This window comes from Microplitis mediator, chromosome 9 (assembly GCF_029852145.1).
Source record: "Microplitis mediator isolate UGA2020A chromosome 9, iyMicMedi2.1, whole genome shotgun sequence".
NCBI classification, from domain to species: domain Eukaryota; kingdom Metazoa; phylum Arthropoda; class Insecta; order Hymenoptera; family Braconidae; genus Microplitis; species Microplitis mediator.
Window position 1 is genome coordinate 21,087,223 of NC_079977.1, and position 23,133 is coordinate 21,110,355.

Below are 23,133 nucleotides of genomic sequence, written 5' to 3' on the forward strand. Positions count from 1 at the left end.
ATTCACCAATTCTGCGTGGTACGATTGTAGCATTGACAATTAGTGAATATTCACTTAAAATTAGTGAAAAATCACTAATTCATATTTAGAGAGTACTTAACACTGGAAATAATTAATATTGATCATAACATATATTTATCATTAATACTTTGTTCTTATATATTGCTAAAATATTAAATATTGAATATTGGATTCAATCTTATAATATTGACGAGCAATATATTTAGGCTATAACCAAACATAACCTATTTTTTTACTTAAACAAACTTTGGTCCTTCTCCAATATTAGCATACATAGTTCCACAATATTGAATAAGGGTCTTAGCCAGAAGCATTGTGAATACCACCAAGCAGTATGGGCCTGAGGCCCATACTGACATAAACTCATCCGCCATGACTATTGTGAACGTTACTATTTAGTTTGTCTGTATGTAATTTATTTAATACAGCTGATCCGACATGAACAGGCATGAGTCTTCAGGCCTAATCAGACATGAAAAATGACCATGCCTGACCAGGCCTGATCAGGCATGTTCAGGTCTGATCAGGTATGTTCATGTCTGTTCATGCCCATCCGGGTAAAAAAATTATATATAAAAAATGGCCCTATATAATTATATATAATTATGTATAACTATATTCAATTATACATGTATATAATTATTGCTATAAAAATTAAAAAAATAAAAAATTCGGGCGCGTGCAGGATTTGAACCGTGGACCTTGCGCTCGAAAGTGTAACTCGCTACCCACTGACCTAAGAGATTTAGTTGAAAAGTAAGTTTCGTATGAACTTCAAGTAATAAAAATCTTATACGTGATAGATTCTTGGTCAACAAAATTTTAGATCTATGAGCAGACATGAACAGCCATGAACAGACATGAACATATATGACCAGGCATGAACAGGCATGGACAGGTATGATCAGGCCTGAGCGTATTCAACGCTTCAGACATGAACAGACATGAACAGGCATGATCAGGCCTGAGTGTATTCAACGCTTCAGACATGAACAGACATGAACAGGCATGGACAGGCATGATCAGGCCTGAGTGTATTCAACGCTTCAGACATGAACAGACATGAACAGGCATGGACAGGTATGATCAGGCCTGATCATGTCTAATTTCAGGCCTAATCATACATGAACAGGCATGATCAGGTCTAATTTCAGGCCTGATCATACATGAACAGGCATGGTCAGGTCTGATCATTTTTTCCCGGGAGATCAGAACCCGAAGTTGACACTGGTTCGCAATTATATGGCAACTGGAGGTGTCACGCGTAGCTTTACCGCAAATTACCGCGAAATCTGGTAATTTACCGGAAAATAAGTTAATAAGTTACGGTAATTACTGTAATTTGGATCCGCCAGGGTGCTCTTTACATCGCTATTTATAATAAATAGAGTTTGGAACTATAACCTCAAAGAGTTCCAACAAGAATAAATGAAACAAAGTAAATCCAATCAATGCTTAATAAATTCATTTATTAACAATAAATAATACAATAAAAAAAATAATTTACCCCGAAGGGATATTTCTCATCTGTCTGACAGCAGCGACAATCCGCGGATTGTAACCTACACTTCCTTCTAAATAATCGTCAGCTCCCAGTCTCAGCAGTGCTGCCACCGCTTGTAAATTGTCCGTCAACTTGAGTCCCAATTCTTCAAAAATGTTCCCCAGGTAGTCAATGTCTACCGCCAATTGCTTACAGCCTTTGGCATCTAGCTCCCGAATTCCCAAAATTTGGTCAAAAAACATCTGACACGCGTCTTTGGCAACAATTCCCAATAAAATTCCCGTAAATCCCCCACTCCCACCCTCCAAATGATTGAACTTGTCATCGGCCATTTTGAGTGCGTAATTCAAGCTCGGGTTGTCCGTCAACAAAAATGGCTCTAAATGTTGCGGCAAAGTCATCAAATACTGGCCAATTAACGTTATAAATTCTTGGGGTATAAAACTGTAATCCGGTAAATCGATTAATGATTCATTAACCTCATTAACGTCAATATTGTCGTTCTTCGACCATTTTAAACTTTTGATGACCAATAATTGCGTGTAAATTGGCGTAAAAACAACCTCATAAGTTACTTTGTATAATTTTAAACACAGCTGATTAATCCGATTATTAATATCATTAAATATATCATCATTAATCGTATTAATGAATTCTTTTAACGATTTATCGGAATTATTAATCAGCAATAGATGATATTTTGTGAAATTATTGTTGTTATTTATAAGTTTATTATTGTAATCATTAAAGGTAGTGATTAATTGACGATTAATGTCATTAATTGTTAATTGTAAGTTACCAATTATTTGCATTAATGTAAGACATTGTTGAAATAAATTCCAATTTTCGGTTTTCGACTTAATTTGACTTATTAATGACAAACAATTTGTGTAATTAATCAAATAATTGATTAACAAATTGTTTAATGACATTATTAATTGATTGTAACCACAGCAGTTTGTTAAATTAACGCATCTTTTTATACTGCCATTAATAATTTCATATATTTTTGGAATACTAAGTGATAATTCATGTATTAATTCACTTAGATCACTTGTAGATGGCGTTAATTGAAGATTAATCAGCTGTTGGTTCAAGTATGCGGTCTCGTAAGTCGTGTATTTTGATATAAATGTCACTAGGGGGGAGTAAATTGACTTTGCGAGGGGTAATGTGGGTAATTTTGAATTTTTTGAGGTTATGTTGTCAAGTAAGTGGGATAAATTTATGGAAAAATTGTCAAATATTGTTTTTATATTTATTAATGGAATTAATTGCTCGGCGGGAGGATACTGGCGTAAATAAATCGATATCTGGTTTTCGAAAGTCGGAGATAGAGTCGATAGTAATTCGGTATAAATTTCTAAGGTTAGAGTTATTTTGCTGGGATCGGAATTTATGGCGGGAGAATTTGAATCTGGGGGAATCGAGAGTGGGGGTACGGAGCGCGATTGGTCGGAACGAGACTCGGACGTACGTTCAGGGAAAGTAGAGAGTGGGGATACGAACAATGATGCCGTTGTTTTAGATTGTTCGGGAAATGTTGTGAGTAATTTGTCGAAAAATAACATCAGGTGCTGGGGGAATGGATCTTCGGAGTTTGTTGTTATCTTTTGCCACTCGGAGGTTAAATTAACGCGGGTGCAATTCTTGTAGTATTTTTCTAATTGGTCAAGACGTGATATTTGATTGAATATAGTCACGTATAATTTTGATTGTTCTGAAACAAAGTTATTATTATTATTGTATCTTTGTAAATATGAAAGATAAGTAAAAAATTATGAGAACCTTTTTTGTAGGGCATTCAATTCTTCATAAAAAAGTATTTAATAAAATTTCTTGTATTTTCAATATTTACTAAGATAATTAATGTTTTAAAAATAAATTAATTTTTTCATTCGATTAATGAGGATTAATCGATTGTTTCTTTGTAAATATGAGAGATAGGGAATAAAAGATAAAAAACTTTTTTGTAGAGAATTAAAATTTCTACAAAAAAGTGTTCATTAATTTTTTTTGTATTTTTAATATTTAATGAGTTAATCACAGTTTTAAAACCAAATTCATTTTTCATTTGATTAATGAAGATTAATTGACTATATCTTTGTAAACATGAGAGATAGACAACAAATGATTAGGAACTTTCTTGTAGGGAATTAAATTCTCTATAAAAAAGGAATCAACAAAATTTTTTGTATTTTGAAGATTTTTCGACTTAATTAAAGTTATGAAAATAAATGTATTTTGTAATTTAAATTAATGAATTATAATTAATAAATAATTACCTAAATTACGTGTTGTAAATGCTTGGACTAATTGCGGACTAGCAATAGCTTCAAGTCGATTTTTCAAGCCTTCTAATTGTAATTTTTTTTCTTCATAATCAATCGTGTTTGTTAACATACTTAATGACTTTTGCATACTGAATATTTTTTTTGAAATCATTTCGATATCTCCTGTTTCAAAACTCTGTCAAAAAACACAGAAATTATCATTTGTGAATTATAATTATTTATTATTAGTTGATTATGAAATTAATTACTTCTTCAACTTCATTTGCCAGAACAGACCAATTGTCAGCTTCATGCAAACTTTGTTTCGCTTTTTCTAGATCGCATTTTATTTTATCTATTTTTGCTAATGAATTTATTGATAATGACGTATCTTTTTCAATCTGTAATTTATAATGAAATTAAATAAAATTATAATTTTTACGAAGGTTTTTTTTTTTTTTTTTTTTTTTTTCAAAAATGAACCTGATAATCATAGAGTAGATAAAATTCCCTTTAAAATGAGTACCAACAACAATATATTTAAATAAAGTCATTTATTTGTTACCTTTCCGCGAGCATCCGCGGATTAACCGCGAGTTGATCGTGAGAAATAACTTTATTAAAAAATATCGATGTGGGTACTCAAATAAGAGGGAATTTCGTCACGATTTCAATTCTGCAAGTCATTTTTTTTTTACTTGCATGAAAAAAAAAAAATCAATTTTTGAAAAATTAAAAATTAAAAAATCTTGAATATTTAAATAAATTAATCACCTTAGCGATTTCATCTTTTACAACAGACATTTTATCTTTTAAGGCAACAGCTTCCTGTTGTAATAATTGAGTTTCCCGAAATATTCTTGGCAAACTTCCTAATACCGATTGACTTATATCCTCAATATTACCGTTAACTTGCTGTACATATAATTGCAATTTCATGATCAGCGATCCAACATATGCCTAAAAAATTCAGATTTATTAATAACACAAAAATAATTAAATTTTTAATCAATTTAAAATTAATTTTGTTATTAACGTTCGATAACTCGGTAATTATTGAAATTGCAAAAAAATTTCCAAATACTTTTTTGTAGGAAATTTCATTAGCAACAAAATCATTTATGTAAAATTTTTTGATATCTTTGATATTTAACAAGATATTTAATATTTTAAGCGCGAAAAATATTTTTACAATTTTCCTATGCTTAAATTATTTTTTTGGTTTCATTCTCACGCTTATAACTTGCGAATGATAAGAGATAACGGAAAAATGATAAGAATCATTTTTGTAGATAATTAAATTTCCTACAAATTTTGTCTCTTATAATTTTTCGATATTTTCAATATTTTATGAGTTAGAGAATTAATAAATCATAACTCACGTCTTTGTCATTTTGTGAGTCCAAAGACTCAAGAATTTTATTAATCCAATCTTTGATATTAAAATCATCGTTCGAAAATGCTGTTATATCCTGTAACATTAATTTTTTTAATTAAATATTCTAATTAAAAAATTATAATGAATAAAAAAAATCATTTACTCCAAAAAAAAAAACTGTTAACTTTAATTACATAGATCTCTGTAAATATATGAGATAAATATATTTCATAGGAGGTCATGAAAAAGGAAATTTAATTTCCTACAACTTTTCTCTCTTATAAAATTTATTTAAAATAATTTGCTGCAAAGTTACAGCCATTTTTTTACAATTCCCAAATTAAAAAAATTTCCCAAGAATAAATTTTTACTTAAAACCTCAATATCTTCCTTCCTATCAACCCTAGCCCATTTTACCCTCTGACCATTCTTGTAGCCCAGTAAATTTCCTTTCCAAAGATCTCCCTAGATGTATAATTATCATGTATAATTACAGAGTAATTAAGAAAAATAAAAAGTCGTCCCGGAGAAAAATTTGAATTTTCCAGGTAATTATTAATTTGATAGTAAAATTAATTATTAATACAGTAGAAAAAAATTATATTATTATAAATGAACCTATGGTATAATTACTTACCATTTGCGATGTAATTTCAATTAAATAATTCAATTAAAATTATTTTAATTGGTAATTTTCGGGATAATTTCAAATTTTTTTGTAACCAACAACGAACGTTTTTTGAAAATTAAATCGAGTCTTTATAAGTAAGAAAATTTCAGTGTTTATTTATTTCAGAAATACACCCAGAAAAGTGAAAACAAAACAACGTACGTGGTATTCTCGGTGGGTAATAAAATGCGAACGTAGTTCGTGCGGGAGCCGCAAACGCACGTGGGCGTGACGGAAGTACAAAAAAATGGCAACAGATGGAAGTGCGATGGCACTTTTTTCCAGAAATTACAGCGGATGCCATTCACTTGTCCTAGAGGTACTTTATTGTATGTCTGTTAAAGTATCAACTGAATATTATTTTCGTAGAACGAGGAGGCAATTTATTTTAGCGAACGCTGTTAATTACAGTGACTATTTAGGGAGAACATATATATTAGGGTGATCCAAAAAATAACAAATTTTTTTTTTCTCGGAAACAGGTTCAAAGGTTTCATTTAGATAAAAAAAGACTGTGAAAATTAGAGCTGAATATTAACATTAAGAGTTTCCTCATCGCACTTTTCTATTTTCCATAAGAATGACATGGAAATTATTTTTTTTACGTCTTCTGATTTTTATAAGTAGCTAACGATGCGTCATAGGAATAATTGGCAGGCATATTTTTGTAGGGAATTGAATGCTCTACAAAAAAAGTTTCTTATCATTTTTTGATAAATCTATTTGTTCAAAAGTTATTTGAGGTTGAAGTCGAATTCATATTAAATTTTGAGATCTTTTTACTTTTTCGGCGAAACTATCAGACCTATTACAAAATATCATGAGACCTTTTTTGTAGACAATTTTATTTCCTAGAAGTTATTTCTAATAAAGTTTTTTCGAATTCCGCATCGTTTTCAAGTTATTTTTATTTTAATGTCAAGCTCTTAAAATCGATCAGAAGACTATTTTTTTTATGAGCTTGACATTAAAATGCAAACAACTAGAAAACAATGCGGAATTCGAAAAAACTTTATTGGAGATAACTTCTAGGGAATAAAATTGTCTACAAAAAAGGTCCCATGATATTTTGTAATAGGTCTGATAGTTTCGCCGGAAAAGTAAAAAGATCTCAAAATTTAATATGAATTCGACTTCAACCTCAAATAACTTTTGAACAAATAGATTTATCAAAAAATGATAAGAATCTTTTTTTGTAGAGCATTAAATTCCCTACAAAAGTATGCCTGCCAATTATTCCTATGACGCATTGTAAGCTACTAAAAATCAGAAGACGTAAAAAAAAATTTTTCCATGTTATTCTTATGGAAAATAAAAAAGTGCGATGAGGAACTTCTAAATGTTAATATTGAAAGCTCTAATTTTCACAGGCGTCTTTTTTTATTTTAATCAAACTTTTGAACCTGTTTCCGAGCAAAAAAGAATTTGTTATTTTTTGGATCACCCTAATATATATAATCGTTTCTGTTTAATACCGTATATGTTAAATTGGTATGGATGGTGGAGTCGACACGGTAAAATAAAATGAAGATATCTCAGTTAGTATCGAAGATAAACAGACGATTAAGGGGGTCGTTAGAAAGGAAATTTAATTCCCTACAACTTTGGTCTGATAAGAAAATCCTGTAAAATCGATAGTTTGAAAGATATGGCCGCTTAAAGATTTCAAAATCTCCAGTGGTTGAAATCGCGGGAATTTTCAAATATTTGAACTTGCGCGGCAGTTTTAAAGGCCTATAACTTTCAAACTATTGATTTTATCGCAATTGTCATAAGGACAAAAGTTATAGATCAGGAAATTTCCTTTCCAAAAATCATATATGATGTTCATTTATCTCATATATGTATTAAGATATAAGCAAGCAAAGTTCGAATATCGAAATGGATGATTTAGAATTTTTAAAAAATAAAAAATGGCCCAAATTACCTCTGCACGGGCATTTGCATCATATCACAGTCAGTGATTATTCTCGTCAGAAATTCTTGGACCTGTTCGTTTACTACGACCCGCCATGTTTACCATCAAAATTCCCGTCTTAGCTTTTGAATTTTCTGAATTTGACGAGCTTGCGAACTCATAAGTGTATTGACAATAATGTTTTCGAGCTCAAGAAGCTCGAAAATAGCAGGAAGTTTCAGGGCAGGGTCAGGCGGTTGACAGATTTTTTTTTTTCAAATTTCCGCGCCATTTTTACCATCGGTAACACAGGACCTCATTCTTACCGATCAAATTCGACGCCATCTTGTATCTCGGAATTCCCCCACTTTTTCTCGCCTCTAGAATTAAACTTTGGCGCCATCTATTTAAACAATCACTACTTTCTAGCTTATCAACCCTTTAGTTCTGCAGTTACAGTTTTACTTTAACCGCGAAAGGAACAAAATCGTCGTACCAATTTGACTTGATTATTTATCAAAAATTTGTTTTTTTAATTTTTATGCAATACTATAAAATTATTAATAAAAAAAATTCATTATAAATTAATTAAAGTGAAAAAATTATTTTTTTTAATTGACAATAATCAAGAAATTTCATTAAAATCCCGTGGAAAAATTTTATTTCAAAATGAATTTATGCAAAATTTATTCCGCAGGTGAGTAAATAATTTTTTGTTTGATTTATATAAGAGTTTTTTTTAGCACAATGACCTAATTTATTTTTTTTGCTAATTACAGGCAATTGCGCAAGAAATTTTAAAATTATAAGGAGTCTATCAACGGGAGGACAAAAGCGGGAAAACTCAGAAAATTCAAAAGCTAAGACGGGAATTTTGATGATAAATATGGGGGGTCCTAGTAAACTTGAACAGGTCCAAGAATTTCTGACGAGAATAATCACTGATCGCGATATGATGCAAATGCCCATGCAGAGGTAATTTGGGCCATTTTTTATTTTTTTCAAAATTCTAAATCATCATTTTCGATATTCAAACTTTGCTTGTTTATATCTCAATAAATATATGAGATAAATAAACATAATATATGACTTTTGGAAAGGAAATTTACTGATCTACAACTTTTGTTCTCATAACAATTGCGATAGCATCAATAGTTTAAAAGTTACAGGCCTTTAAAACTACCGCGCAAATTCAAATGTTTGAAAATTCCCGCGATTTCAACCACTGGAGATTTTTAAATCTTTAAGCGGCCATATCTTCCAAACTATCGATTTTACGGGATTTTCTTATCAGACCAAAGTTGTAGGGAATTAAATTTCCTTTCCAATGACCCCCTCAATCGTCAATTTATCTCTGATACTAACTGAGATATCGTCATTTGATTTTACCGCGAGTTTTCAAATGACAAAATTGACTTTTCGTTTGGTTTAAAAGTTTATTATTTGTAATATGAGATTGTTTATATTATTAACAGTAAATTGGGCCCGTGGATCGCTAAAATGCGAGCTCCGAAAGTGATGCAGAAGTACAGCGAAATAGGCGGAGGCTCTCCCATATTAAAATGGACGAATTTGCAAGGGGAATTAATGTGCCAGGAATTGGACAAAATTTCACCAGAATCTGGTCCTCATAAACATTATGTTGGATTCCGCTATGCTGACCCGCTGACTGAAGTCGCGTTACAACAAATAGAAGCGTAATAATTAAAAAAAAAAAAAAAAAAAAAAATTTTTTTTCATGAAATATTTTTTTTCAGAGACGGGATCGAACACATGATTATTTTTTCACAGTACCCACATTACAGCTGCGCGACAGCTGGGTCAAGTTTTACTGTAATTTCGGATTATTACAAAAAACGGTAATTTTTTATTTAAATAAATAATTATTTATAATTTAAAATTAAAATTTTTGATGATTAATTTTTTAGAGGACTACCAAAAAATATGAAACTGAGTATAATTGATCGGTGGGGAACACACCCTCTGTTAGCGCGAACAGTAGCTGAGAGAATAAAAGACGAATTGAAGCATTTTGATGATAAAATAAAAAAAGATGTTTTGATACTTTTTTCTGCGCACTCGATACCGCTGAGAGTTCTCAATCGCGGCGATTCTTATCCTAGTGAAATTGCGGCGACGGTACATATGGTTATGAATGAATTGAATCACTGTAATCCTTATCAAATCGTTTGGCAGTCGAAGGTAATTTTTTTTAATTTTTGTATTGTCTATGAGGTAGAGTACTCGATGCCGAGTAGAATGAGTACCCACAAGCCTATATTTCAAAAACATTATTTTTACCATTAAAAATTTTTTTTTTTTTTGGAAATAATTTTTTTTGGCTAAGCTAATGCTTGATTTCAATAAATGACTCAATGCCGAGTAGAATGAGTACCCACAAGCCAGGGTTTCGATGGAAAAATTATAGACGGACAAAATTTTAAAATTTATTTTTTTCGAAAAATTGTTTTTTGAAAATCTAGTACAATATCCTTATAAACAAGACAATGCCGAGAAAAATAAGTACCCACAAGCCAGGGTTTCGATGAATAAATTTTTGGATAGTAAAAACTTCAATTTTTTTTTTCAAACATTTTTTTTTGAAAATCTAGTACAATATTATTATAAACCAGGCAATGCCGAGTAGAACGAGTACCCACAAGCCAGGGTTTCGATGGAAAAATTATAGACGGACAAAATTTTAAAATTTATTTTTTTCGAAAAATTGTTTTTTGAAAATCTAGTACAATATCCTTATAAACAAGACAATGCCGAGAAAAATAAGTACCCACAAGCCAGGGTTTCGATGAATAAATTTTTGGATAGTAAAAACTTCAATTTTTTTTTTCAAACATTTTTTTTTGAAAATCTAGTACAATATTATTATAAACCAGGCAATGCCGAGTAGAACGAGTACCCACAAGCCAGGGTTTCGATGGAAAAATTATAGACGGACAAAATTTTAAAATTTATTTTTTTCGAAAAATTGTTTTTTGAAAATCTAGTACAATATCCTTATAAACAAGACAATGCCGAGAAAAATAAGTACCCACAAGCCAGGGTTTCGATGAATAAATTTTTGGATAGTAAAAACTTCAATTTTTTTTTTCAAACATTTTTTTTTGAAAATCTAGTACAATATTATTATAAACCAGGCAATGCCGAGTAGAACGAGTACCCACAAGCCAGGGTTTCAATGGAAAAGTATAGACGGACAAAATTTCGATATTTGTATTTTTTCTAAAAAATTTTTTTTGAAAATCTGGTACAATATTATTGTAAACCAGATCATGCCGAGAAAAATGAGTACCCACAATCCCGGGATTCAATAAAAATATTTTTAGATAGAAGAAACTATAATTTTTTTTTTTTCAAAAAATTTTTTTTGAAAAACTAGTACAATATTATTGTAAACCAGACGATGCCGAGTAGAATGAGTACCCACAACCCTATACTTAAACCAAAAAATATTTCCAGGTCGGACCACTGCCCTGGTTAGGCCCCGCTACCCACAACTCACTACGTGGCTACGTCGAGCAAGGCAAGAAAAACTTCATCATCGTCCCCATAGCCTTCGTAAATGAGCACATCGAGACTCTTCACGAGCTGGACATTCAGTACTGCACTGATCTCGCCCGCGAGGTAAAAAAAAACATTTAAAAAAAAAAGAATTTTTCTCTTCGACTAACGAACTATTAAATTACAGCTGAAGATTGAGAAAATTCGACGCACTCCTACTCCAAATGATCATCCGCTTTTTATCAAAGCTCTCGCAGATGTCGTGAAAAATCACTTGCACTCAAAGAAAGCGATTTCGCCGAAATTTGTCACTCGATGCCCTCAATGCGTAAACGAAAATTGCCAACCATGTAAGAGTTGGTTCGCTCAAAATTGCAGAATGTGATAAATTACAAAAAAAATTTTTCCTTTAAAAAAATAAAAAAAAATTTTTTCCACATAAAATAAAAAATAAAATTTTCCACACAAAATTATTTTGTCAATTTCTTAAAATTAAAATATCTTCCGAACTATTGAATTTCCATGAAAATTCATAAGGACCTTTTTTGTAGGAAATTAAATTTCCTATAAATTTGTCCCTCACACTTTTTTTCGTATCTCTGATAGTTTCCCTAGAAATCGAATTCCAAAATCAAAATGTAAAAAAAAAAAAACATTTTTTCTACAAAATTATTTTGTCAATTACTTAAAATTAAAATATCTTTCAAAATATTGTGTTTACATGAAAATTCATGAGGACCTTTTTTGTAGAAAATTAAATTTCCTATAAATTTGTACCCAACACTTTTTTCCGTATCTCTGATAGTTTCCCTAGAAATCGAATTCCAAAATAAAAATGTAAGAAAAAAAAATTTTTTCCTCAAAATTATTTTGTCAATTTCTTAAAATTAAAATATCTTCCAAACTATTGAATTGACATGGAAATTTATGAGGACTTTTTTGTGGGAAATTAAATTTCCTATAAATTTGTTCCTTACACTTTTTTTCGTATCTCTGATAGTTTCCCTAGAAATCAAATTCCAAAATCAAAATGTAAAAGAAAAAAATTTTTTCCACAAAATTATTTTGTCAATTTCTTAAAATTGAAATATCTTCCAAAATATTGAATTTACATGGAAATTTATAATAACCTTTTTTGTAGGAAATTAAATTTCCTATAAATTTGTCTCTCACACTTTTTTTCGTATCTCCAATAGTTTCCCTAGAAATCGAATTCCAAAATAAAAATGTAAAAAAAAATAATCAGTTAATTAATAATTTTTTTTTTTTTAATTAATTAGACACTAATTTTTTTAAATACAATATTTGTAACAGACTGTCCAACTTTACCCCCAAATTTAATCGCCGGAGCCTCTAAAATTTTTTCCACTTTGAATCCTAAAAAAAATTTAATTTCATTTTTTTATTTTAATTAAATAATTAATTAATTAATTAATAATTACCGCTGCTAAAATGTTGGATTAGTTCGTCTCTAGTCCAATTGCAAGACGAAATAATTAAATACCCATCGTCCATTAATAAATCCCACACATTAGTTTTATATTTCCCGCGCTGGCGGTGCCGGTCATCGGGATTCAAACTGACGGCGTCGTAAGTTCCTTTGTCGTGGATTAATTTGAAGCCCCGAGGTTTCAAAAAATTTTTATCCTTCTTCCCATCCTCAGGATTGAGATCTTCTAGAATATCACAGACTTCTATCCTAGTGGTCGCAAGATCGTCGAGATTTATTTTGTTTTCTTTGAAAATATTTCGCGCCAATTCCACGGCCTTTGGGGAATAATCGACTCCCAGTAAATTATTGAACCCGTTCTCGAAAAGTTTCAATAATGTCCAGCCGTTACCACACCCTAGATCTATTATTGGATCAGTTTTTGAAATATTCAATTCTTCGATGCATCTGAAATTATTTTTTTTTATTAAAAAATTTTTAAAATTTATTTTAAATCTCCCGCCACTTTTCAAAAATATTTTAAAATTTAATCAAGCAATTAAATAATTTTTTAAAATTATTAATTGCTTGTAATTTTTTTTTTAAAGTTTTTTCTGGTAAATATCAATTTCATTGGCTCATATTTATTTCATATATTTATATAAATATATAAATAAAATTAACTGTCAATAATTTTTTGATGAAATCGCCAGAGAATTTCTGTGGATCACAAAAACTTGCAAAGTTTTTCTCTACACGAATTAACTGTTCGCTAATTTTTATATCATAACTCTAATGATCACTAAAATTAATTATTTGAAGACCCAAAATTTTTTTACGAAAAAATGATCATCATACCCGAGTTCTCGATCAAATTTCCTTTCAAACGAGTACCCACAAGCCCTAGTTTAAATTTTGATTTTTTCAACTTCCTCTATCCGGGCCATCTTGCCTTGAATTTTTTACCATCCGAAATATATCGATGTGGGTACTCAAACTTCAGGAAATTTGCTCTCGAACTCAACTCCACTCATTACTAAGCTCTCAGTAGAAAAAAAAAATCAAGACTTGAATTTTATGAGAGATTGTAAAATTAACTTTAATTACGGTAGATAAATTTTACGGAGAGCTTAGTAATGGGTGGAGTTGAATTCCAGAGCAAATTTCCTGAAGTTTGAGTACCCACATCGATATATTTCGGATGGTAAAAAATCCGAGGCAAGATGGCCCGGATAGAAGAAATTGAAAAAATCAAAATTAGAACTAGGGCTTGTGGGTACTCGTTTGAAAGGGAATTTGATCGAGAACTCGGGTATGATAATCATTTCCACATAAAAATAATTCTCATATGAAAAATCTCTACATGGTTCTAAATTCAAGTTGAAAATTTTTGTTACAACATTTTATTTGTAAAGTAGAATAATTATATTAGTTTAGAATATTAATCTCCGTGCAAGACTAATTTTTTAGTATCATTCATTTTTTTATAGTAAATTTGTGGCTTTTCATGGTTCAAACTCTTTTATTGCCAAGTGTCCAGATAAATAAAATTATCGATATCATTCGAAATAAATTTAAATTGCGCGGCAAAAAAAGACGATCGTATTTATTTTCTTTAAATAAATTAATATTTTAATTATTCTGCCACTTAATTATAGATCAATTTCACTCAATATATATTTATATATATTTACATATATATCGCTGTTGTCTATATTATTAAGAGAGAATAAAAAAAATCAAGTCCATGGGATGTCTCTGCGATAATAAAAATAAAAAAAATGGAATTTGGTATCAGCGAAAGGTCTCGAGTTAAATTTGTGCCTCTTCATAGTTTCAGATTTTTTACGCGACTGCCAGTTCAATGTCTTGACGTTTTATAAATAATTATTAATATATATAGAAATTTGTCCGGCAAAAGATGTCGCTGGGATTTTATAAAATTAGTGAGATAAAAATAAATAAATATTTTGAGAGCAGACAGTTAATTTTCGAGTATCAATTAAAGACATCAGCCCTTGGGCGAACCCTCAGAAGTAAATGACTTTTGTCGTGTCTTTAATCGCAGTTTATATATTTTATAAATAAAATATATCAGACGACTAATAAAAAAAATTTGACCGTGTTGATTTTTTTTTCGAATCCCATGATTATAAAATCATCGAAATCAATGAGTTTGGAGATTAATTACCCGATTTGTCTTATCAAATTTCAATGATAATAAAAATAAATAAAACATATGAGAGTCAATTAGTCAAATTTTAATAAACAATTAAATTTTTATTTCTCATAAATTTGCCATCAATACTCGGGCTAGTGATTGCAGGCTGCTCATTTTTTTTAACTAATAAATTTAAATCCATGGATTTTCATTCCTGGAAATTTAAAAAGTGGCGGGAGAAAATTTCTTAAAATAAAAAAAAAAAATTAATTACTTGATTAATTTAAATGCATTATTTTTTCCAAACCAAATTTCTCCAACGTCTCCATACTCTTGAAAATTATTTATCTCCTCGTCATAAATTTTCTCCCAACTAAAAATAAAAAAAATAAAATACATGACAACAAAGCAACATAACCTACTTGACTTTTTAAATAAAATAAATTGAACTTTACAATAATTACTCACTGTTCCAACGTCCCCAGTTCGGATCCATTTAACTCTTCAGTGTCAGACATTTTATTTTGAATTATTTTATTTATTAATTATTCAAATTTTTAAATATTCAAAAATTTATTTGTCATCGAGCCCGCGAAAGTCCAAACAAACTTCAGAAGAGAGAAAGAGAAACTTGAAGAAGCTTCTGCGCATGCGCAGCTTATTCTATAGTCTACTGCGCAGGTCATCCAAACCGTCGGTTTCTACTGCGCAGGTTTTCTGTCTCAGTCAAACTCGGCGCCATTACGGTGACGTAAATTCAGTCTAGCTCGTAGTTAAGTGAATAATTAATTAATTTAACAATTAGATAAATTAAAACAATTAATTTTTAATGTTTTTTTGAATCCATAAAATATTTTGAGATAATAATTTACTCGGTATTCAAATTTTAAACGCGTAAATAAATTAATTATTTTATAATCCGGTCTTTTTTTAAGATACTGAAGTTAGCAGACGTCTGACAGTTTTTGAATTTTTTTAAAGGATATAAATTATAAAAAAAAAATTATTTTGAAAAATTGCACCTATAGTTTATAAAATTTTCTACATGCGCATTTTTTTAGTTTTTTTTTTTGTAATTCATTTGTTGAAAAAAAAAATTCGAAAATTTGTAACTGTCTGCTGACTTCAGGATCGTACGGAAGTCAGCTGACGTCTAATAATTTTTAGATTTTTTTTAAGCTATAAATTATAAAAAAAAAAAATATTTTGAAAAATTGCACTTATAGTTTATTAAATTTTCTACATGTGCATTTTTTTAGTTTTTTTTTTTTTGTAATTTATTTGTTGAAAAAAAAATCCGAAAATTTGTAACTGTCTGCTGACTTCAGGATCGTACGGAAGTCAGCTGATGTCTAATAATTTATAGATTTTTTTTAAGCGATAAATTATAAAAAAAAAAATTTTTGAAAAATTGCACCTATAGTTTATTAAATTTTCTACATGTGCATTTTTTGATTTTTTTTTTTTTGTACTTCATTTGTTGAAAAAAAAAAATCCGAAAATTTTGAATTGTCTACTAACTTCAAAATAGAGCTAAAGTATGATCCAGAAATTAGCAGGCAATTAAAAATTTTTCAAATTTTTTTTCAACTGATTAATTATAAAAAAAAACAAAAATCCCAAAAAATGCACATGCAGAAAATTTAATAAACTATAAGTGCAATTTTTTCAAAATTTTTTTTTATTACTATTTATCATCATAAAAAAAAATCAAAAATTATAAGACGTCGGCTGACTTCAGTATCGTGCTAAAGTCAGGTGTCTAATAATTTTTGGATTCTTTTAAAAATGATAAATTATTAAAAAAAAAATATTTTGAAAAATTGCACCTATAGTTTATAAAATTTTCTACATGTGCATTTTTTTAGTTTTTTTTTTTTTTTTAATTAAACTGTTGAAAAAAAATTCAAAAATTTTTAATTGTCTGCTAACTACGATACTGAAGTTATCCGGTGGCTAATAATTTTTGGATTCTTTTAAAACGATAAATTATAAAAAAAAAAATTTTGAAAAATTGCACCTGTAGTTTATTAAATTTTCTACATGTGCATTTTTTTAGTTTTCTTTTTTTTGTAATTTATTTGTTCAAAAAAAAAAATCGAAAATTTTGAATTGTCTGTTAATTTCAGGATCTTAATTTTTTTGTCAGGATACCGGAACTCGTAATTAATTTAAAAGGCGCGGGAATTAAATTAATTAATTTCGTTTTTTTAAAAAAGTGTTAAAAATTATCAGTGATCAGTGCAATTGTTAATTTATTTTTTTAAAGTGATTTGTGTAAAAATAATCAAAGTCATTGTAGCAGACCTCAGAAAATTTTTTTCAAAAAATTTTGAGTCTGCGAATAATTTTTTTTTTATTTCATTTATTTTTTTGACAATTAAAAAATTTTCTGTTGTCTGTTACTTTGAATTCGAATTAAAAATTTTTGGCGCCATTTTTAAAAATTCAAACTTGCGACCCAAGAACAAAAATGTAAGTTTTTTTTTTTATTTTATTTGAAAAAAATTAAAAATAAAATTTGGCGGGAAAAATAATTTTTTTTAAAATACAAATTTTTCACTGATGGTAAAAAAATTTTGATACCGACTGAATTTTGTAGAAAATTTTTGGACCATCGATCGTTAAATTAAAACACAAAGTTACCGATTGCTGACCCAAGGTCACAAAATTGTGACGTCAAAAAATCAAAAATTTTCGAACCGCGATCGTGCGAAATTTGAATTTTTTTTTCTAATTATAAAATTATCAGAAAATTTTCTTCCAAAAAAAAAAAAAATTCTGTGTAAAAAAAAAAGAAAGAAAAAAAATCTGACGGAACTCAATCAGACGTCGGAAATTGAATAAAATTTCGTGTAACGATTTCCTGATTCCTGATTACATTTCAATTCTCAGTTTGAAATCTCGTGAAAATTTATATATAATGTCAGTAACGATATAAAATAAACAGACTGATTTTTATATCAATTTATTATTTGATAATTAATATGAATAATTATTGAGGGTATGGACAAAAAATAATCGTAAGCAATCATTGATTTTTTCGGGTTCGTTACCTTAATTTGAATTTGGCAAAGGTCCAACTAGACAGCCAGTATATAATACTGTCCCTAAGTCCTGACTCGCATTGATGAACTGCTGCATGTCTAACTAGGATCGGCATGATAACTAATGACTGACAACTAGATCGGTAACGAGCTTAATTTAGCTTTTACCCATTTTCTGTTGACATTTGAATTAACTCTTTACTTTTTTCATTAAAATAAATATATATGTGGATAGATATATATGAAATTTCATACGCTTTCGAATGAGTACCCACATGCTATATTTATATTTTTCAAGATATATATGAATATATTTATATATATTGAAATATATGCATACTTTAAATATCGAGATGAAATATATCAGGTATTCATTATCAAGGGCTGATATCTAGAATTTTTTCATGGAATTCGCACATATATATATTTATGAATATATATATTTATATATTTATATAAACAAATATATGTATATTTATATAAGTATAGACGGATAGGAAATTTAATGCGCTTTCAAATGAGTACGCACATGATATATTTATATTTTTCACGATATATATCTTCGTAATATATATATATTAAAATTTTAAAATATATGTATAAATTATAAAATATTGAGATTGAATGTATCATGTGGGTATTCATTGGAAAGGGTACGACGTCTAGAATTTTTTTATGAAATCCGCACATATATTTATAAATATATATATTTATATATTTATATGAACAAATATAATTATATTTATATTAGTATAGACGGCTAGGAAATTCAATACGCTTTCAAATGAGTACCCACATGATATATTTATATTTTTCACGATACATATCTTCGTAATATATATATATATTAAAATTTTAAAATATATGTATAAATTATAAAATATTAAGATTAAATATATCATGTAGGTATTCATTGGAAAGGGTACGACGTCTAGAATTTTTTTTATCGAATCCGCACATATGTTTGTAAATATATATATTTATATATTTATATGAACAAATATAATTATATTTATATTAGTATAGACGGCTAGGAAATTTAATACGCTCTCAAATGAGTACCCACATGATATATTTATATTTTCCACGATATATATCTGCGTAATATATATATAATAAAATATATGTATAAATTATAAAATATTGAGATTAAATATATCATGTGGGTATTCATTTGAAAGGGTACGACGTCTAGAATTTTTTTATGGGATCCGCACATATATTTATAAATATATATATTTATATATTTAAATGGCCATACATAGTATATTTATTAGACCTTATATAAATTATATATTAAAGAAAAGAAATGTATCATCTAGGTACTCATTTTAAAGAGCATTTAATTACCTACATATATATATATATATATATATATATATATATGTATATTTATATATATGTATAAATTTTCTAAAAAAAAACTTACAAGCCAGTAGTAAAAAAAAAAAGAATTTCTTATCTTAAATTACCGCAAAATATATAAATAATTAAAATCTAATTAAGGCATTCCGCGGTAATTTAAAAGATAACGCTCGTACAGGACAACATATTTTAACTGATAAAGGCTAATGCACTCAATTTGTATTACGAGTATGTAATACATGTCAGTTAATAGATAATACGTATGTCTGATTTTAAATAAACATGATTAAATCTATATATATAAATATAAATATCATACATTTATGCAAATAAATATCCGAAAAATGATTTTTACTTACGTTTCTTCATATATCTTATTACCTATCATAGATAACCATACGTTGTTTATGGTCATTGGAAAGCTTATTCAATTCTCTATACATTTTGTCCCATAAAAAAAATTCATAGGATCAATAGTTCAAAAGTTACAGCCATTTGAAAGTCGGACAAAAAATTTTCAGTTTCAAATATTTGAAAAAAACCGCGAATTGTTCTAACCGCCATAACTTTTTGAAAATGAATGTTAGACCGTTCATGATCAGGACCAAAATTTTTAGTCGGTAAATTTCCTTTCCAAAAACCTGCCATGATATTTGATTATCTCTTTTAGTTTCCGGTTATCAGGCCTCGAAATAAAAATTTCTGGAGTAGACAAAAATATTTTTTTGCTCTTAATTTAAAAAAAAAAAAAAAAATATATAAAGAGAGTAATAGTGCGTGGGAGAAATTCGCGAATTATCGAACGCGTGACTGAAAACATTTTATATAATTTTATTTTATCATTTTTTTTAACCCTTATCACTTTTTTCCTCTTTATCTTTATCTCAATTTTTTTTCTTTGTACGCTGGCATAAAATACAACCTGGAATTTTAATAAGAGCCCACCATTGTCGCTCGTTCCCACAGATCCAAGGTCTGAGACAACAATATTTATTTTTTTCAAAAAAAATTTTGAAAAAAAAAAAAATTCACTTATTTTTATATTTTTTACTAGGCTTCAAATCCATTGTAAAAAATTTTTATTATGTAACCGTACTGTTAAAGTTAAATTTATTTTCTCTGCTTCCGCTTTCCGTTTTCATTTAAAATCTTTAGACCTAAATTCTCAATAATATAATAGAACTTTCAAATAAATTTACTACTATCCTAGTTTATTTAGTTTTTTTTTTTATACCCAAGTCCATTCTTTGAGACTTCTTGTGTCCATTTACCGGGACATAGGTCAAAGGACCGTTATATATATATTTTTGTAACGTGAAATTTACAATTATTTATACAAATATATATATACATATACATATTTATATATAGTTATATTTAAGAAATCTATAAAAAGCCAGTAATTTATTTTAGGAAATTAACTTTGCAAAAAAATGATATATATCTATATATATATATATATATGTATATATGTGGGAAATTACATGCTCTTTAAAATGAGTACCCACATGACATATTTTTTTCCAATCATATATTTGTCATATATATCTCAATAAATATAAATATATATATATATCGTAAAAAATATATAAAAATATGTCTCGCATGTCGATACTCATTTAAAAACGTATCAAATTTCCTATACCTCTATATTAATATAAATATAAATATATAGATATGAAGATATAAATATATATGTAATTTATATAAATATATATCAATAAATATATGTGTGAATTTCATGAAATAATTCTAGGTTTCAAGATCTTTTAGATGAATACCTATATGATATATTTTCAATATTATATATTTAATATTTTAATATATATATAAATATATAATATATATTTTTTGAAAAATATAAATATAGAGTGTTGGTACTTATTCGAAAGCGTATTAAATTTTGTTTACATCTATATTGATATAAATTTATATACAATATACCGTTAATATATATAACTATATCTATATATATTTGACAAAGTAAATTTATTGTAAATCACGACAATGGTATTATTTATATTTACCAACCGATTTATCTGTCGAATGTATGTATATGAATGTATATATGTATATAAAGTATAAAAAGACCCTAATGTGTTTTCAATCACCGCAGGGATTAAATTTACCCAGTTCAGTAAATAGATAAATATAGAGAGGAAATTTTGTAGTTTGATTTAGATTTACCCAGTCAATACCCTCTTAATTTAACAAAGAAATTGATTAAGTATATATAAACATTCAAACATATATATTTATATACTTGAAAAAAAATTTTATTGAATTGATCATTTCATAGAATCATGAGAATTTGATAGATTTTTAGATCGAAAGTAATAAATTTTGAAAAAAATGATTAAATCATTACTTACCTCAATTTTATATCTGATTTTTTACATAAATACAATAAATTTAGAAAAATCGATTAATCGATTTTTTAAATTCGATTTATCGATGTGTCGTTTCATATCAATAAATCGTTAATTGCTATCGATGTATAAGTAATTAAATTTTTTAAAATAAAAATAAATAATCGAGTACCTTTATCGATATATCGATCATCTTTGTCGATATATCGATGAACTATTTCGATAAATCGATTAAAATTCATTTGATATAACGATGATCTATTATGATGTATCAATTTTTTCTCGATATATCGATTACCTTTTTCGATACATCGATATTAGTTGGGTAAATCGATTGCTCCATTCAATAAATCGTTCATATTCTTCGATATATTGTTACCACTCCGATATATCGATTACCTCTTTGATATATCGATTACCTCTTTCGATATTTCGATTACCTCTTTCGATATGTCGATTACCGCTTTCGATATATCGATTACTTCTTTCGATATGTCGATTACCTTATTCGATACATCGATACCGTTAACGATATATCCATACCGCTAACGATTGATTGATACTGCTAAGAATATATCGATTACCTCTTTCGATGTATCGACCACCCCCTTCGATATATCGACTTCCCTCTTCGATATATCGATTACCTCTTTCGATATATCGATTAGCGCTAACGATATATCGATTAGCGCTAACGATATATCGATACCTCGTGTGATATATCGACTACCCTCTTCGATATATCGATTACCGCCTTCGATATATCAATTTCATCTTTCGATAGATCGATTGTCTCTTTCGATATATCGATTGCCTCTTTCGATATATTGATTGCCTCATTCGATATATCGATTACCTCTTTCGATATATCGATACATCTTTCGATATATCGATCAAAAAAAAAATTTTTTTCTTAAATTTTTCCATCATCACAAAAAAAAAGTAAAAAGGAAAGTTCTTACTATTTTTAAAAAAAATTAACTCAGGGCAGGTAAAAATAAAAGTCAAAATTTATAGCAGTGTATGAGCGTGTATTTGACAGTGTTATTTTTTTTTTTTAATCATCATCATTTTTTATTCAAATTTAATATTCATTTCCATTCACTTTTCTCATATATATTTATATATTTAAATATAATAGCGGCACACTTAATTTTATTTCCATCATCATTAAATTATTATTATTATTATAAATAATTTTTTTAATTAGTTTGGAATGTATATTTTTTTATTTTTTAAATTCATTTATTTATTTTATTTTATTTATTTATTTATTAATTATTGCTAGTCCTTGGACGTACCGTCAACTCAACAACAAAATGGTTAAAAAAAAAAATAGTTAAATTAAAAATAATAAATAATGAAAATATCTATAAGTAACTGGCCGATTTATTTATTTTTATTTTTTTTAATTAATAAATAATACAATTTTAATATATATTTTTATTGTCAATTAACTGAGTACGTCCATTAACATTAACATGAATTTATTTATATTTA

General features: G+C 28.0%; 3 protein-coding genes across 3 annotated transcripts; 1 reads left to right on the top strand and 2 right to left on the bottom strand.

Moving 5' to 3' along the window:
* Nucleotides 1-1,498: 1,498 nt before the first annotated feature.
* On the bottom strand, nucleotides 1,499-6,005 carry LOC130674699 (conserved oligomeric Golgi complex subunit 7). Its single transcript, XM_057480111.1, has 6 exons — nucleotides 5,814-6,005; nucleotides 5,181-5,270; nucleotides 4,573-4,758; nucleotides 4,068-4,199; nucleotides 3,811-3,994; nucleotides 1,499-3,245 (listed from the first exon to the last, which is right to left on the bottom strand). Exons 1-6 carry the CDS (start codon nucleotides 5,814-5,816, stop codon nucleotides 1,525-1,527), a joined length of 2,316 nt encoding a protein of 771 aa, XP_057336094.1. The 5' UTR covers nucleotides 5,817-6,005; the 3' UTR covers nucleotides 1,499-1,524.
* Nucleotides 6,006-8,187: 2,182 nt separating this feature from the next.
* On the top strand, nucleotides 8,188-11,748 carry LOC130674700 (ferrochelatase, mitochondrial-like). The gene is made up of 7 exons (XM_057480112.1): nucleotides 8,188-8,440; nucleotides 8,523-8,718; nucleotides 9,219-9,440; nucleotides 9,501-9,602; nucleotides 9,672-9,945; nucleotides 11,221-11,385; nucleotides 11,450-11,748. Exons 1-7 carry the CDS (start codon nucleotides 8,413-8,415, stop codon nucleotides 11,645-11,647), a joined length of 1,185 nt encoding a protein of 394 aa, XP_057336095.1. The 5' UTR covers nucleotides 8,188-8,412; the 3' UTR covers nucleotides 11,648-11,748.
* Nucleotides 11,749-12,493: 745 nt separating this feature from the next.
* Nucleotides 12,494-15,459, bottom strand: LOC130674382 (EEF1A lysine methyltransferase 2). Its single transcript, XM_057479695.1, has 4 exons — nucleotides 15,321-15,459; nucleotides 15,127-15,225; nucleotides 12,705-13,159; nucleotides 12,494-12,639 (listed from the first exon to the last, which is right to left on the bottom strand). Exons 1-4 carry the CDS (start codon nucleotides 15,368-15,370, stop codon nucleotides 12,539-12,541), a joined length of 705 nt encoding a protein of 234 aa, XP_057335678.1. The 5' UTR covers nucleotides 15,371-15,459; the 3' UTR covers nucleotides 12,494-12,538.
* Between the last annotated feature and the right edge of the window lie 7,674 nt (nucleotides 15,460-23,133).

Bases quoted from the DNA above. Each gene is read 5' to 3' on its own strand.
- LOC130674699 (XM_057480111.1), bottom strand. The intron at 3,995-4,067 runs GTAATTAATTTC...GTTTTTTGACAG, and splicing joins TGGCAAATGAAGTTGAAGAA to AGTTTTGAAACAGGAGATAT. The intron at 3,246-3,810 runs GTAATTATTTAT...ACTTTGTTTCAG, and splicing joins ATTTACAACACGTAATTTAG to AACAATCAAAATTATACGTG.
- LOC130674382 (XM_057479695.1), bottom strand. From the start codon at position 15,370: ATGTCTGACACTGAAGAGTTAAATGGATCCGAACTGGGGACGTTGGAA. The intron at 15,226-15,320 runs GTGAGTAATTAT...TTTTATTTTTAG, and splicing joins GAACTGGGGACGTTGGAACA to TTGGGAGAAAATTTATGACG. The intron at 12,640-12,704 runs GTAATTATTAAT...AATTTTTTTTAG, and splicing joins AATCCAACATTTTAGCAGCG to GATTCAAAGTGGAAAAAATT.
- LOC130674700 (XM_057480112.1), top strand. From the start codon at position 8,413: ATGAATTTATGCAAAATTTATTCCGCAG. The intron at 8,719-9,218 runs GTAATTTGGGCC...TATTATTAACAG, and splicing joins ATGCAAATGCCCATGCAGAG to TAAATTGGGCCCGTGGATCG. The intron at 9,603-9,671 runs GTAATTTTTTAT...TTAATTTTTTAG, and splicing joins TCGGATTATTACAAAAAACG to AGGACTACCAAAAAATATGA.